General features: G+C 49.9%; 1 protein-coding gene across 3 annotated transcripts in view; it reads left to right on the forward strand.

Annotated features, from left to right (window-relative positions):
* Positions 1-15,507, forward strand: part of LOC117350242 (protein FAM122A-like) — a 131,742-nt gene extending 116,235 nt beyond the window's left edge. For 2 of the 3 annotated variants that reach the window (XM_033924397.1, XM_033924396.1), the window contains exon 9: positions 14,064-14,276. In XM_033924397.1, coding sequence (XP_033780288.1) covers positions 14,064-14,124 — 61 coding nt within the window. In that variant the 3' untranslated portion in view covers positions 14,125-14,276. Of the gene's footprint in view, positions 1-14,063 lie in introns of all 3 variants that reach the window. The other variant, XM_033924398.1, reaches the window with a different exon arrangement.
* The last annotated feature ends 712 nt before the right edge of the window (positions 15,508-16,219 follow it).

A 16,219-nucleotide genomic window follows, 5' to 3' on the forward strand; every position in this document is an offset into this window, starting at 1 on the left:
CTGCTCTGGGCTTGTCTTTACTCCAACAAAACAATCCAAAATAGCTTTCCATTAAGCTTTTCCCTTATTATTCTTATGCAGCTCCGTACCTGCCACCCTTAGTGGAAAGCTGCCAAGCCTACATCCATGGCTTCCTCCGTATCGGTCTCAGGCATGCCCCATTCATCCAGTTCCATGTTTTCCACCATACCCAGCTGCTCGGCTGGCTCTTGAGGCAGGGAATCCTCGCACTCCATAGGTTCTGGAGCGGGGTCTGGCCTTTGCCTGGCCCGGAGAACCTTCTCTGCCAGCTCCTGGTGTGCTTTTTTCTGTAATGCTCGGGAGAGCTGCTTAAGAGGCTTTTGGCCACGCCCTGCACTCAGTGTGTGTGTGTGTCTAGCTTGCATGCTCTTGGGCTCCCCTCCAGGTTGCCGGGCAGAATACTACTGGGAACCTGGTTTAACCTCCTGGTGTGACTCAGGCTTCTCTTGGGTCGTGGAGCTAACTTATACTCTGGGCATTGCTCCAGCTCAGAAGGCTCAGGACAGGCAGCACGGTTTTCAGGATCTTCATCCTGATCGTCATTAGGCAGACTCTGGTCTCTAATACAGGATTGAGACCGGGGTTTCACTTTGACATGACCGTCGCGCAGGGCGGAAATGTCACAACCGATGGATTAAACACTGGTTGGCGGGCAGAAAACAGAGAGTTGGAGTGAAGGGCCAATACTCAGACTGGCAATGAGTCATGAGCGGAGTTCCGCAGGGGTCGGTGTTGAGACCGCTCCTGTTCAATATATTTATAAACGATCTGGAGACGGGGACGAAATGTGAGGTTATCATATTTGCAGATGACACCAAATTCTACAGCAGGGTCAGAACCACGGAAGACTGTGAGGAACTGCAAAGGGACCTAACGAAACTGGAAGAGTGGGCAAAAAAGTGGCAGATGCACTTTAATATAGAGAAATGCAAGGTCATGCATGTTGGGAAAAAGAACCCGATGTTCAGCTATACAATGGGGGTTATTGCTAGGGGTAAGTACCCTTGAAAGAGACCTGGGTGTGCTGGTGGATACAACAATGAAAGCATCGGCACAATGTGCGACAGCCTCAAAGAAAGCAAACAGAATGCTGGGTATCATCAAGAAGGGTATCACGATTAGGACAAAGAAAATCATCATGCCACTGTATCGTGCAATGGTACGCCCGCATCTGGAGTACTGTGTCCAGTATTGGTCGTCGTACCTCAAGAAGGACATGGCAATACTTGAGGGGGTCCAGAGAAGAGCGACGAAAATGATAAGAGGTATGGAAAGCTTTTCATATGCCGACAGGCTAGAAAAGCTGGGGCTTTTCTCCCTGGAAAAGCGGAGACTTAGAGGAGACATGATAGAAACTTTCAAGATCCTGAAAGGCATAGATAAAGTAGACGGGGACAGATTCTTCAAACTGTGGGGAACAACAAGTACAAGGGGGCAGGTTTAGAACCAATGCCAGGAAGTTCTTCTTCACCCAGAGAGTGGTGGACACATGGAACGCACTCCCGGAGGTTGTGATAGGGCAGAAGACACTACAGGGATTCAAAGAAGGTTTGGATAAATTCCTGAAGGATAAGGGGATTGAGGGGTATGGACAGAAGTAGTGATAGGTTATAGGATGAGGCAGGGCCAACTTGACAGGTCATGGACCTGATGGGCCGCCGCGGGTGCGGACTGCTGGGCGCGATGGAACTCTGGTCTGACCCAGTGGAGGCAACTTCTTATATTCTTATGAGTGACATTGCTGAAGGGTTAGAAGGAAAAGTGTGCCTTTTTGCAGATGATACCTTACATTACATTACATTACATTAGTGATTTCTATTCCGCCTGTGCCTTGCGGTTCTAGGCGGATTACAAATTATAAGAGATCTGGACATTACCGAGAGAATTGCAAAACAAAGATTATCCAGAGAAATTACATAACAGATTATCTAGACAAATTACTTAATAGATTATCCAAGATTTGTAACAGAGTAGACACCGAAGAGGGAGTGGAAAATATGAAAAAGGATCTGCAAAAGTTAGAGGAATGGTCTAATGCCTAGCAACTAAAATTCAATGCAAAGAAATGCAGAGTAATGCATTTGGGGATTAATAATAGGAAGGAACCGTATATGCTGGGAGGAGAGAAGCTGATATGCACGGACGGGGAGAGGGACCTTGGGGTGATAGTGTCCAAAGATCTAAAGGTGAAAAAACAGTGTGACAAGGCAGTGGCTGCTGCCAGAAGGATGCTGGGCTGTATAAAGAGAGGCGTACTCAGTAGAAGGAAGGTGTTGATGCCCCTGTACAGGTCCCACTTGGAATATTGTGTTCAATTTTGGAGACCGTATCTGGCGAAGGACGTAAGAAGACTTGAGGCGGTCTAGAGGAGGGCAATGAAAATGATAGGAGGCTTGCGCCAGAAGACGTATGTGGAGAGACTGGAAGCTCTGAATATGTATACCCTAGAGCAGTGATGGCTAACCTTTTTGAGCCGAGTGCCCAAACTGCCGCACAAAACCAAAGAATTTCCTCAAAGTGCCAGCACATCAATTAAACCTTAATAACAAGATTTTAGTATTTAAAAACTCTTTATAAAGTTGCCTGAACTATGTAACATCATTTTTAAAGGTTGGAATTTTTGTATTGTCAGAGAATCAATTTGATTCACAATCCTTTGGATTTCATTTCAATTTATTGGCAATTTATAATGTTTTAATGATTTCATTCATGGGCCGAATACACACATACTTTTCTCTGTCGCCGCACTCTTTGACCAAAAGATTTGTAAGCCTGCAACCACGTCAAGGTAGACTCTTTCAGCAGCTCCCCTCCCTCCCCCTTACCTTTGTGGCCAAGTCAAAATGATCTACCAACAATAAAATTTTAAAAACACAAAGCACGCTGTACGCATAGAAAATGTTAATTATTTATATTCCGCGGGTTTTCAAAGAGGTCAAGGCAGATGACTTTATGCAATGTCACCTCAGTAACAACTATACAAAAATAGATAAATATTCCCCCTCCCTTTTTACTAAACCGCGATAGCAGTTTTTAGCGCAGGAACCTGCGCTGAATGCCCCACGCTGCTCTTGAAGCTCATAGGCTCCCTGTGCTAAAAATCGCTATTGTGGTTTAGTAAAAGGGGGCCATAGTGCAAAATATAGACAGCATATATAAATTCTCAAAACGGACACATTTTGATCACTAAATTTAAAATAAAATCATTTTCCTACCTTTGGTAATTTCATCAGTCTCTGGTTGCACTTTATTCTTCTGACTGTGCATCCAATATTTCTTCCCTTTTTTCAGCCTCCTGTATGCTTCCTCTCCTCCAGACCTCATTCCCTCCCCAAACTTTTTCTTTGTTTCACCCTGCCCCCTTCTTTCTTTTTCTCTCTCTCCATACCCCCTTTCATTCTGTATGTCTGTCTTTCTCTCTCTCTCCGTGCCCCATTTTTCTTTGTTTCACCCAGCCCTCTTTCTTTTTCTTTTTCTGGCTCCCTGTCCTCCCCTTTCTTTCTTTCTCCTTGCCCTCCCCTATGCCACCACCATTGGGAAAATGCTGCCACCGCCACTGGGGAATAGGCTGCCACTGCCGCTATCGGGAACAGGCCGGCGCCGAGTTCGCCCTGCTTCTCTTCCCAACTCTTGCCACTCGACGTCAATTCTAACATCGGAGAGGACGTTCTGGGCCAGCCAGGCAGCGATTGGCTGGCCCAGAACGTCCTATCCGACATCAGAATTGACGCGGGTGGCGAGAGTTGGTCGGCCCCACAGGGAAAAGCAGGGAGAACTTGGCACCGGCCTGTTCCCAATGGCGGCGGTGGCACTCAAGTGGCTAAAGAGACGCAGTTTGCCAGCCTAGGGAGAACACTGGAGGGTGGCCAGCTGTGCACCCCCTTGGGGTGTAAAACCGGGGCACACCGCCCCCACCTCCACCTTGGTATGCCACTGTCTGTACCTCACTCCCTCCCTATGACCAAAAATTCTCCTTTCTTCTATTCCCCGTGTACACAACCATCTCTTTCCCTCCCTTCCTCTCTCCCAAGTCCTTGCCTTCTATGTCCAAAAACACATTCCCTCCCCCACCTCAGCATCTCTTTCCCTCCCTTCCTCTCTCCCAAGTCCATGCCTTCTGTGTCCAAAAACCCATTCCCTCCCCCACCTCAGCATCTCTTTCCCTCCTTTCCTCTCCCAAGTCCATGCCTTCTGTGTCCAAAAACCCATTCCCTCCCCCACCTCAGCATCTATTTCCCTCCCTTCCTCTCTCCCAAGTCCATGCCTTCTGTGTCCAAAAACGCACTCCCTCCCCCTTTTGTGTTCCCCGTTTGCCTCCCAGCCCATCTTAGCAACTTTCTCAGCAAAATGTAGCTCGAGCCGCGTAGGCTTGTCTTCTATTTCCTGCCTGTCCCGCCGCGCACACATAGCCGACCAGAAGTCTTCCCCGACGTCAGCGCTGACGTCGGGGAAGATTTCCAATCGGCTGTGTGAGCGGCAGGGCAGTCGGAGTAGAAGACGAGCCTCGCGGCTCGAGTTATATTTAACCCCGCGGGTCCCCCATCGTCCCCGTTCAGCTCTCTCTCCTGTGCACCCCTGGTAGTACTGCCCTGATGGCGGCCCTGCGCGTGCCAGCTGCAAGGCTTTCACGTGCCACAGTTGGCACGCGTGCCATAGGTTCGCCATCGCTGCCCTAGAGGAAAGGAGAGACAGGGGAGATATGATCAGACGTTCAAATACTTGAAGGGTATTAACGTAGAACAAAATCTTTTCCAGAGAAAGGAAAATGGTAAAACCAGAGGAAATAATTTGAGGTTGAGGGGTGATAGATTCAGGGGCAATGTTAGGAAATTCTACTTTACGGAGAGGGTAGTGGATGCCTGGAATGCGCTCCCGAGAGAGGTGGTGGAGAGTAAAACTGTGACTGAGTTTAAAGAAGCGTGGGATGAACACAGAAGATTTAGAATCAGAAAATAATATTAAATATTGAACTAAGGCCAGTAATGGGCAGACTTTCACGGTCTGTGTCTGTATATGGCCATTTGGTGGAGGATGGGCTGGGGAGGGCTTCAATGGCTGGGAGGGTGTAGATGGGCTGGAGTAAGTCTTAACAGAGATTTCGGCAGTTGGAACCTAAGCACAGTGCCGGGTAAAGCTTTGGATTCTTGCCCAGAAATAGCTAAGAAGAAAAAGTTTAAATTGAATTAGGTTGGGCAGACTGGATGGACCATTCGGGTCTTTATCTGCCGTCATCTACTATGTTACTATGTATGTTACATGCTCCATAAATTAATTATTTAGTTTAAATGATCCTTTCTTAGATATTTCTGGGTCAAAAACCCAGAGCCCTGCCCAGTAGTGTGCTTAGATTCCATCTACTGGAGTCTCCATCAAAGCTCATTCCAGCCCCTCTTAACCATCCCAGCCATCAAAACCCTCCCCAGCCCATCCTCAACTGAATGTTTATATACGGGACACAGGCCATGCAAGCCTGCCCAGTACTGGCCTTAGTTCCTTCAATGTATACCCATTATTTTCTGATTAGAGATCCTCTCTGTTCATCCCACGCTTGTTTAAACTGTGACCATTTTCTTCTCCACCACCTCACTCATGAGCGCATTCCACGCATCAACCACCCTCTCCGTAAAGAAGAATTTCCTAACATTACTCTTGAATCTACCACCCCTCAACTTCAAATTATGCCCTCTGGTTTTACCATTTTCGTTTCTCTGGAATAGATTTTGTTCTACGTTAATACCTTTCAAGTATTTGAACGTCTGAATCATATCTCCCCTGTCCCTCCTTTCCTCTAGGGCAATGGTCTCAAACTCAAACCCTTTGCAGGGCCATATTTTGGATTTGTAGGTACTTGGAGGGCCTCAGAAAACAATAGTTAATGTCTTATTAAAGAAATGACAATTTTGCATGAGGTAAAACTTTATAATTTATAAATCTTTCTTTTTGGCTAAGTCTTAATAATAATATTGTAATTTATAGCTAAAGGGACAAATAATCAAGAAACTGTGATAAACATACTGAGGGCCTCAAAATAGTACCTGGCAGGGCTGCATGTGGCTCCCAGGCCTCAAGTTTGAGACCACTGCTCCTAGGGTATACATATTCAGGGCTTCCAGTCTCTCCTTATACATGTTCTGGTGCAAACCTACCATTTTTGTCACTTTCCTCTGGACCGCTTCAAGTCTCTTTATGTCCTTCGCCAGATACAGTCTCCAAAATTGAACACAATACTCCAAGTGGGGCCTCGCCATCGACCTGTACAGGGGCATCAACACCTTCTTTCTTCTCTTACAGTCTAGCATCCTTCTGGCAACAGCCACCGCCTTGTCACACTGTTTCTTCGCCTTTAGATCTTCAGACACTATCACCCCAAGGTCCCTCTCCCCACTGTGCATATCAGCCTCTCACCTCCAAACGCATATGGCTCCTTCCGATTTCTAATCCCTAAATGCATTACTCTGCACTTCTTTGCAGATCTGGCCGTCTGCGTTTTTGGTTGTCATCTTTAGGGGGAATTTGTTTTGGTGTAGTTCCTGAGGGGATGCTGCCTTTTGGATGGAAGTATTTCTTTTTGTTATAAAAAAAGAAACCAAAAATACAACAGCAACAAAAAACAACCCCTTCTTAATAAGTTATAGAGGAGGTTCTCTTCATGGCGGCAGCAAAAAGGGCAAACAGAATGCTAGGAATGATAAAGAAGGGGATCATGAACAGATCAGAGAAGGTTATCATGCCGCTGTACCGGGCCATGGTACGCCCTCACCTGGAGTACTGCGTCCAGCACTGGTCGCCGTACCTGAAGAAGGACACGGTACTACTCGAAAGAGACCAGAGAAGAGCGACATGGTTAAGGGGCTGGAGGAGCTGCCGTACAGCAAAAGATTAGAGAAACTGGGCCTCTTCTCTCTCGAACAGAGGAGATTGAGAGGGGACATGATCGAAACATTCAAAGTACTGAATGGGATAGACTTAGTAGCTAAGGACAGGTTATTCACCCTCTCCAAGGTAGGGAGAACAAGAGGCCACTCTCTAAAGTTGAAAGGGGATAGATTCCGTACAAACGTAAGGAAGTTCTTCTTCACCCAGAGAGTGGTAGAAAGCTGGAACGCTCTTCCAGAGGCTGTTGTAGAGGAAAACACCCTCCAAGGATTCAAGACAAAGTTAGACAAGTTTCTGTTGAACAAGAACGTGCGCTGGTAGGGCTAGTCTCAGTTAGGATGCTGATCTTAGACCAGAGGGCCGCCGCGTGAGCGGACTGCTGGGCATGATGACCACTGGTCTGACTCAGCAGTGGCAATTCTTATGTTCTTATGGAGAATAGACAAGGAACCAAAGCGGATTCTGTGAGACTGCTCTTGCTGTTTGAAGCTGCTGCTTCCTTTGCAGCACAGCTGTCCTGCACATTGTGTGGGATTTTGAACCCATGGGAGAAAAGGGTTAAGGAAGATTTGTTGGTTCTTATTTTGTTTGTTAGTTCTTTCTGCTTGTTATGTTCATACTGACTCTAGGAGAGACTGCACAGTTAACTTATGGGCTCCACTACAATTTTGCAGGTCTCAGTTTCCACCAACCTGCTGGTATCTAATCGAATTCTTAGTCTTATATACCGAATCATCTCCTTAAAATAAGAGCTCGATTCTGTTTACATAAGTAGATCACAAAGAAAGATCCTTTATATATCTAATCATGACCAGCAGGTGGAGACTGAAAACAAAACTTTGGGACAGTATATACTATCCTCCCTTCTCTATTTCCCTCAGTCTTCTTTCAGTCTCCAGCAGGTGTTGAGTGATCTGTACCCATCTCTCTTGGTAGGGCTGTTGGAATTTGTTTAGGGGTTTATTGTCCCTGTTTTTGGCCGGACGGAGCTTGGTCGGGCCCTGTTTGGGGGTCCGTCCGACCTCGGGGGTGTCAAACCCGGCGGGTCACGAGCGGGGTCCCTCCCCCCACTTCCTCCACCTCCCCACATTTTTTTAGAGGAGCCTCAGCAGTAAGCCTTGCCCCCTAAGTCAAGCAAGGCATATTGCTTCGAGAGCCTGTGGAGTCTGTTCTGTAAAAAAAAAAAAAAAAAAAAAAAAAATCCTGAGGTAGTGCTGGTCTGAAGGGTTGTTTCCCTTTAAGAAAACTGTATTTTACTGTATTTTTTCATGTAACCAGCACTTTTTTATAGCTAGGTCGCGTCTGGAGCAATTGTGCCCTTCTCCGGGGGAGTAGGCCACAATTTTAGTCCAGCCGCGAGGCACTCGCGGCCGGCCTGAACTCGGCGGTTTGGGTCGGTGAGGTGGTGGAGCTCCGTCGGCAGCGGCTGCAGGCGCCCAGAGCTCCCCGCCGATGGTGCCTCGCGAGTCGGCTTGGAGCAGTGGGGAAGCCCGGTCTTCCACAACCGCCCACGGAGGGATTCCCCGAAGGATTCCCTCTCAGCTGATTTTTTGACAGCTGATGCCGACTTGCCTGTCTTAGCGGCTGGGACTGTTCAGTCTTCTCAGCCGCTACAGGCCATGGAGGGAGCATTTTTGGCGGGAACTTCGCCATTTTCTTTGTCTGGCCCCTCCATTTTGTCTGCAACCTCAGGTGACCTTCCCCCTGTATGGCGAACACAGGGGCAGGTTTCAGCATGGACCCCTGCTGGGGCAGGGAGTCCCTGGGGTTTTTTGCCCCCAATTTATTTTCTTTCTTTGTGCGGACTTTTGGGGGTCCCACGTGCGCCTGGGGGGTTTCGGGGGGGGTTTCCCTCCGCGCCCCCTATGGCTTTGCCTCCCTCTTTTCGTTTGGCGTCCCCTCTTCCTCCTCCCTCATCCAAGCGCCCGCGGGGGGGCTTGGATTGCGAATTGGTGGGCGGAGGAGCGTGTTGGCCTGGTTGAGGACCTGGCTGCTTTGGCGGGCTTCCAGGATCCTCTAGAGGGGACGCCTGTTGGCAGCGGGGCGGCGGGTTTCCCGTCTTCCAGAGCAGATGCGTCCGTGGTGTGCTTTTTTATTCAGAGGGATGAGCTTTTAGACCTGTGTAGCAGGTCTCCTTGGTGCTGCATTTTTGCAGTGGCGCCGCCGGAGACCCCGCGTATGGGGGCCCCTCTGCTTCAGGGGGTCTGTCCTGGTTCCCGCTCTTTTCCTGTGCGTCAGGATTTGCGGGATTTTGTGTTGGCGCAGTGGCCTATGGGCGCAGTTTCGTTTGGTGTGCGCCTTGGCTCTTGGGTATCCCGTCCCGGAGGGAGGTAGGGCTACCTTAATTTCGCCAATGGGGAACGCGGTGGTCTCGGCACTTCCTAAGCGGCATACCGTGCCTGTTATGGACGGTTCTGCTCTTAGGGTCTCGGAGGCGCGTGCGTTAGAGACTCTTCTTAAGTATGATTTTGATGTCTCTGCCTTTGGGGTCCAGGCGGCTGTTTGTGGGGAGCTAGTCGCTCGCGCCGTGTTTCGGTGGGCTGAGCGTGTCCTGGATCGGGAGTCTGATGACTGGTCTCTAGTGGATCAGGAGGTAGCGAAGATTGCGATGGCTGCCTCGTTCCTCTCAGATGCTCTTTATGACTTGGTGCGGATTTCGGCTAAGTCTATGGCATGGCCGCGCGGCGTATTTTGTGGCTGCGCGCTTGGGCGGCGGATTCTGCGTCCAAAGCTAAGTTTACTAAAGTTCCCTTTAGGGGGTCTTTTTGTTTGGAGAGGAATTAGATGAGTTGATTCAGACTCTGACGGACTCGAAGGTGCCCCGTCTGCCTGAGGACCGTGCCCGCCCTGCGTCTAGGTGTGGGGCTGCCCGGGGGCGTTTGCGGGAATTTCGCAAGTATCGCCCGGGGCGTGGGGCTGCTTCTTTCCCGGCTCAGGGTTTTTCCTGGGGTCGGTTCTTCCAGCGCATGCAGCCCTTTCGGGGGGCCCGTCGGGGGGCAGGGAATCCCTCCGCCGGTTCCCCCGCTTCCCGTCCTGCGCAATGACTCCTTGCCGGCGCCCCCTTTGGTTCCGGTGGGGGCCCGGCTGCGCAAATTTTTCCCCAAATGGGCCGAGATCGCGTCCGATCAGTGGGTCCTTGAGGTGGTGCGGGACGGTTACGCTCTGGAGTTTACCCGCTCTCTGCCGGACCTTTTCCTCGCTTCTCCATGTCAGACTCCATGGAAGACGCAGGCTTTTCGTCAGACCCTTCAGCGTTTGCTAGATCTCGAGGCAGTGGTGCCGGTGTCCCCTACGGAGTGGGGCACCGGCAGGTACTCCATTTACTTTGTGGTGGCCATAAAGGAGGGGACCTTTCGGCCCATCCTGGATGTCTCTCGATCTGACGGAGGCCTACTTGCAGGTTCCAATTCGGGCCTCTCATCAGCACTTCCTTCGCTTTGCGATCTTGGGGCGGCACTTTCAGTTCTGTGCGCTTCCCTTTAGTCTGGCCACGGCTCCTCGGACGTTCACCACGGTAATGGTGGTCGTCGCGGCAGCCTTGCGGTCGGTGGGCATCCTGGTTCTCCCCTACCTGGACGACTGGTTGATTCGGGCAAAGTCGTTGCAGGAGAGCTCCCGGGTTACGGCTCGGGTGGTGGAGTTTCTCCGGTCGCTGGGCTGGGTGGTCAACCTTTCCAAGAGTCGGTTGGTCCCGGCTCAGCGTCTGGAGTGCCTTGGGGTTATGTTCGACATCTCCTTGGGGAAGGTCTTCCTTCCAGAGGCCCGGGTGAGCAAATTGCAATCTCAGATTCGCCTGCTTTTGGCGTCCCGGGGTCCTCGGGCGCGAGATTTCCTCCAAGTCCTGGGGTCAATGGCGGCGTCCCTGGACGTGGTGAGGTGGGCGCGGGCCCACATGCGTCCTCTTCAGTATGCTCTGCTCCGGAGGTGGTCTCCCCGGAGGCAAGATTTGGATGTTCCGGTTCCCCTGCGAGGCTTGGCGCGCTGCAGTCTGCGCTGGTGGCTCCGGACCCCTCACCTGGTTCAGGGGGTGGGTCTGGATCTCCCGCAGTGGACGGTGCTCCTTACGGATGCGAGTCTCCTCGGTTGGGGGGCTCAGTTTATGGGCCACTCAGCTCGGGGCACCTGGTCCGCGGAGGAGGCCTCCTGGTCGATCAACGAGTTGGAGACCAGAGCGGTCAGGCTGGCGCTGTTAGCTTTCCACTCCCTTTTGCTGGGCAAGTCGGTCAGAGTCCTGTCGGACAATGCCACGGCGGTGGCTTATGTCAATCGTCAGGGGGGCACCAAGAGCACTCCTGTGGCGCAGGAGGCGGCTCGGCTCATGGTTTGGGCGGAGTCCCATCTTCTGGACCTCTCGGCTTCTCATATAGCCGGGGTAGAAAATGTTCAGGCAGACTTCCTCAGTCGTCACTTCCTGGATCCAGGAGAGTGGTTTCTCGGCGCCGGAGCGTTTCGGTTGATAGTGCAAGATTGGGGGCAGCCCCTGATGGACCTGATGGCCACGAGTGGCAACGCCAAAGTGCCCTGCTTCTTCAGTCGTCGCAGGGAAGGGCTGGCCGAGGGTCTGGATGCTCTGGTCCAGCCGTGGCCAACGGAGGGGCTGTTGTATGTGTTCCCTCCTTAGCCGCTGGTGGGCAGAGTGCTTCTTCGCATTGTTCACCATCCGGGTTTGGTGGTGCTGGTGGCTCCGGATTGGCCTCGACGTCCGTGGTATGCGGATCTGGTGAGACACCTGGTGGCGGTTCCTCTTCCTCTGCCTCTCTCGGACGACCTTCTGATGCAGGGTCCCATTCCCTTGTTCGACCCGTCTCTCTTCTGTCTTACGGCGTGGCTCTTGAAAGGGGTCGCCTTAGCAAGAAGGGATATTCAGACAAGGTGATCGCTACACTGTTGGGGTCCCGGAGGCTTTCTACCTCTCGGGCTTATGTGCGGGTTGGGCGTCTCTTTGAGGAATGGTGTCGGGCGCGGGGAGTGACCTCTTTTCGCGCTTCTCTGCCTAACATTCTAGAGTTCTTGCAGGATGGCCTGGATAGAGGCCTGGCTTGGTCTTCTCTCCGGGTTCATCTTGCGGCCCTGTCGACCTTTCGAGGGTTGGTGTCAGGTCAGCGTTTATCGGCTCTTCCTGATGTGATTCGGTTTCTGCGGGCGGCCAAGTTGCTTAGGCCTCCCCTACGGCCCTCGGTTCCCTCTTGGGATCTTAATCTGGTTCTCTCTGTTTTGGTGCGCCCGCCTTTCGAGCCCTTGGACGACTGTTCTTTGAAGGACCTTACTTTGAAGGCGGTCTTTTTGGTGGCCATTACTTCTGCTAGGAGTATTTCTGAGCTGCAGGCTTTCTCTTGTAGGGCTCCCTTCTTGGAGTTGTCTAGGGAGCGGGTCGTCTTGCGGCCTGTTCCTTCCTTTCTGCCGAAGGTTGTTTCTCCTTTTCATGTCAATCAATCGGTGGTTCTCCCGGTCTTGGGTGGTCGGGAGGGCTCTTCTGAGCAACGGCAGCTGCGCAAGTTGGATGTCGGTCGGGTCCTTCGCTCTGATGTGCAGCGGACCCAGGAATTCCGGAAGTCCGATCATCTCTTTGTCCTCCTGGCTGGTCCTCGTCGGGGAGCTGGCGCTTCTAAGGCTACTATTGCGCGCTGGATCAAGGAGACGATTGCTTCCGCTTATCTTCTGAAACAGCAGCCTGTTCCGGAGTTTCTCAAGGCTCATTCCACTCGGGGTCAGGCGGCTTCTTGGGCTGAGTCGTCGCTCGTGCCTCCGGTGGATATTTGTAAGGCTGCGGTTTGGTCCTCCTTGTATTCTTTTGTTAGACATTATCGGGTAGATGTTCAGGCGCGTCGGGACGCGGTGTTCGGTGAGCGTGTTCTGGTATCGGCCCTTCGGGGGTCCCGCCCGTGAGAGGGACTGCTTTGGTACGTCCCATTCGTAAAGTTAACCTCTACTGGTCTGGAGAGTGCTAAAGAAGGAGAAATTAGGTTCTTACCTGCTAATTTACTTTCTTTTAGCTTCTCCAGACCAGTAGAGGTCCCCACCCTGTCTGTTGTTGTTGTTGTTGTTGGGGCTGTTTTCGCGGGCAGTTTTTGTTTTTTGCTGCGGGTTCTAGTATTTTTCTAGGGCCGGGGAGAATTAAAGAACAGCGGCTGTGGCTCGGCTGGCTTAGCTGGCGAGCTGTGGGGACATTTTCCTTCGGGTATTTCTCCTCTGCATTTTCCAACAGCATTTGGGTATGTTATTTGTTACTCCTGTTCGGAGTATTGTTTTCTTCCTGTTTTCCAGTTCTTGGTTCTGCTTGGCTATTCGGCAGACTGAGGGAAATAGAGAAGGGAGGATAGTATATACTGTCCCAAAGTTTTGTTTTCAGTCTCCACCTGCTGGTCATGATTAGATATATACCCATTCGTAAAGTTAACCTCTACTGGTCTGGAGAAGCTAAAAGAAAGTAAATTAGCAGGTAAGAACCTAATTTCTCCTTAACATTCATTGGAGCAGCCTAAAAAGCAATGAAACATAGTGGTTTTTAAGATTTTGTGAAAGATCTGAAGAGATAAACATGATCTAATTTGAGGTGTGCACAACCCATTTGTCTAGGCCAGTGGTTCCCAACCCTGTCCTGGAGGAACACCAGGCCAATTGGGTTTTCAGGCTAGCCCTAATGAATATGCATGAAGCAAATTTGCATGCCTATCACTTCCATCATATGCAAATCTCTCTCATGCATATTCATTAGGGCTAGCCTGAAAACCCGATTGGCCTGGTGTTCCTCCAGGACAGGGTTGGGAATCACTGGTCTAGGCCAGTCTGACCTAGGAAAGCAAATTAGCAGGTAAAGTTTTACTTCTCCATCATATCTCCCCTCTCTTGTTTTTCTTCAAAAGTATTTATATTGAGATATTTATCTCTGTCCTCATGTACTTTATGAAGAAGAGCACTGACCATTTTAATAACTGCTCTCTGCACTGACTCCGTCCAGTGTATATCTTTTTCAAGGTGTGCTCTCCAGAATTGTATACAGTACTCCAGCTGAGGTCTCATCAGAGACTTCTTAAAGTGATGTCAGCCCTCCTCACACATACCCTCTGCAACTCAGTACCCTCATGTCTTGTCCTTTCCTCCTTTGTTGTGTAAGTATTGGGGCTCGGTTATATCTTGATTTATTTTTCTTTCATTTCTTTTCACAGCTGCTCTGGGACTAGCAGTTTGGGAAGAATTTCTCATGGAAATCCTACAGTGCCTCAGTAAACACCATGCCAGCTCGTTACATCCATTTTCACCTCTAAAACTCCGGATGACACATGTAACAGCCACCTTCTCTGCCTTTGAGACTCTGGTGACACATGGCAGGATTATACAGAAAATATAGTCTCCAGTGACACGTGCCAAGAGGACATGCACACTGAGACTGTGGTGTGGGAGGATTACATGTGGTATGAGAACCCTAGTGACATGTGTGGGAGGGATCACACATGATTCGAACGTTGACACTTGTAAGAAGATAACTGATCAACTCAAATCACTGAGAACAGGTGTGAAGAAACAATATGCATTCATCACATGTAATTCATGTCCACTCGCAACCGGTTTTGCCATATCAGTGTACAGTAGCTGGGAACCTCTCTGATGGACAATAGCGAGGATCAGTGACTGTAAAGCTTTGAGCCAGTGAATTATAGAGCGCTGGGATTCTGAGATTAAGGTCTTTTGGGGTGGGTTTTGTTTTTTGTTTAAGAACTTGATAAATCCAGGCAGTGGTGTGGTGTTGGGGGAGGGTATCCGCCCTGGGTGCCATCGTGGTGAGGGTGCAGGCACCCGCCTCTCCCCCCCCCCCCCCGGCCGCATGTGCGTGCTGCTTGCCTTCCCCCGACCTCAGTAACATTCCTGGTGCGAGCAGCAACCCCCAACCTGCATCGGCTCTTCCTCTGACATCAATTCCTGGATCTGTGCCTAGGAAGTAACAACAGAAGAAGAGCTGGCATGACAGCTGCTTACGCCCGTAATGTTATAGAGGTATGGGGGAGAAGCGGCGTGCACGTGGCAGGAAGGGATAGGGAAGGAGCGTATGGAGGTGGGAGAAGAGGGTGGAGGATGGGCACCACCCTTGCTACACCACTGTATCCAAGGTTTCTGGTATACTCGTTTGGTTATAGCTGTGATCTTTCCTAAATACTTTGTTGTGAAAGAAAGGAACTACACAGGTGCGCTGTCTGCTGCCAAAGGTGTATCTATTTACTGTAATGATTTTCTCTGTAACATTCAGACAACATCCCCTCCCCTGCGACTCAGACAGGACTGAGGACCCTCTGCATCCTTTTCCCTGTGACTCAGATAGGACCATGGACCCTCGGCATCGCCTTCTTATGAGACATTCCCAGAAAATCATCATTGCCAAATCCCAGAAACATGAAAATCATGCTAGAGATAACACGGGCCTTAAAAAAAATGATTGGGTTTATTTTTTATTCCTATAAATGTATATGTTTTGTATTTTGTTGTTGAAAAGAGATGATCAGCCTGTTTTTCCTAAAGCTGGTCGGCAGGGACCTGTTCACATGATCATTGTACAGAGCCTTTTCATGTTCATCTTTACCTATAACAATCCTCTATTAAAACTAAGAGCAAACGTTCTCTGCCTTTGCACTTTTCCTGTTTTTCAGCTAGTGTGTCCACTTGACTCTGTGGGTGGCAGTGTTTGGGTACCTGCTGGACTCATTAATCACTTAAGAAGATGGCACAGGCAGTTTTCAACCCAGTCCTCAGGGACCACCTGGCCGGTTGGGTTTTCAAGATATCCACATGCATATGTATGAGATCTATTAGCATGCATTTTCTCCATTGCATGCAGATATAGCTCATGCATATTCATTGTGGATAGCCTGAAAACCTGACTGGTCAAGTGTTCCCTGCAGATTGGGTTGAAAACCACAGCTCTAGAGAACAAGATTAGAACTCATACTGATCTACATCAGTTACAGGAAAAGTCAGAAATAAACAGGATGAAATTTAACTAGGAAGGGACATGAAATATTTAAATCTGAAGCAGGGCCCAACTCATGAGGCATCAGGGCTGTAGACAGGATTTGAGGGTGATGATAGGGATGGACAGCCAAAAATGTTCATATTGTTTTGTCTGGGTTTTTTTTTCATGGCAGAACGAATACCGTTACGGGTATGGACTGTGCTCTTTTTACACACTGTGCACCCTTTATAAGAGGAGTGCGCCCTCTTTGCAACCAAGGCTGGATTTCAATAAATGGTGATCAAAAATGGGTCCTGGAAAAGAGTGCGCATCCTTTATAGATTCGCATTTGGTGCCAATTCCTACACCTTAACTTTGGCC

This window comes from Geotrypetes seraphini, chromosome 16 (assembly GCF_902459505.1).
Source record: "Geotrypetes seraphini chromosome 16, aGeoSer1.1, whole genome shotgun sequence".
In the NCBI taxonomy this organism is placed as follows: Eukaryota; Metazoa; Chordata; class Amphibia; order Gymnophiona; family Dermophiidae; genus Geotrypetes; species Geotrypetes seraphini.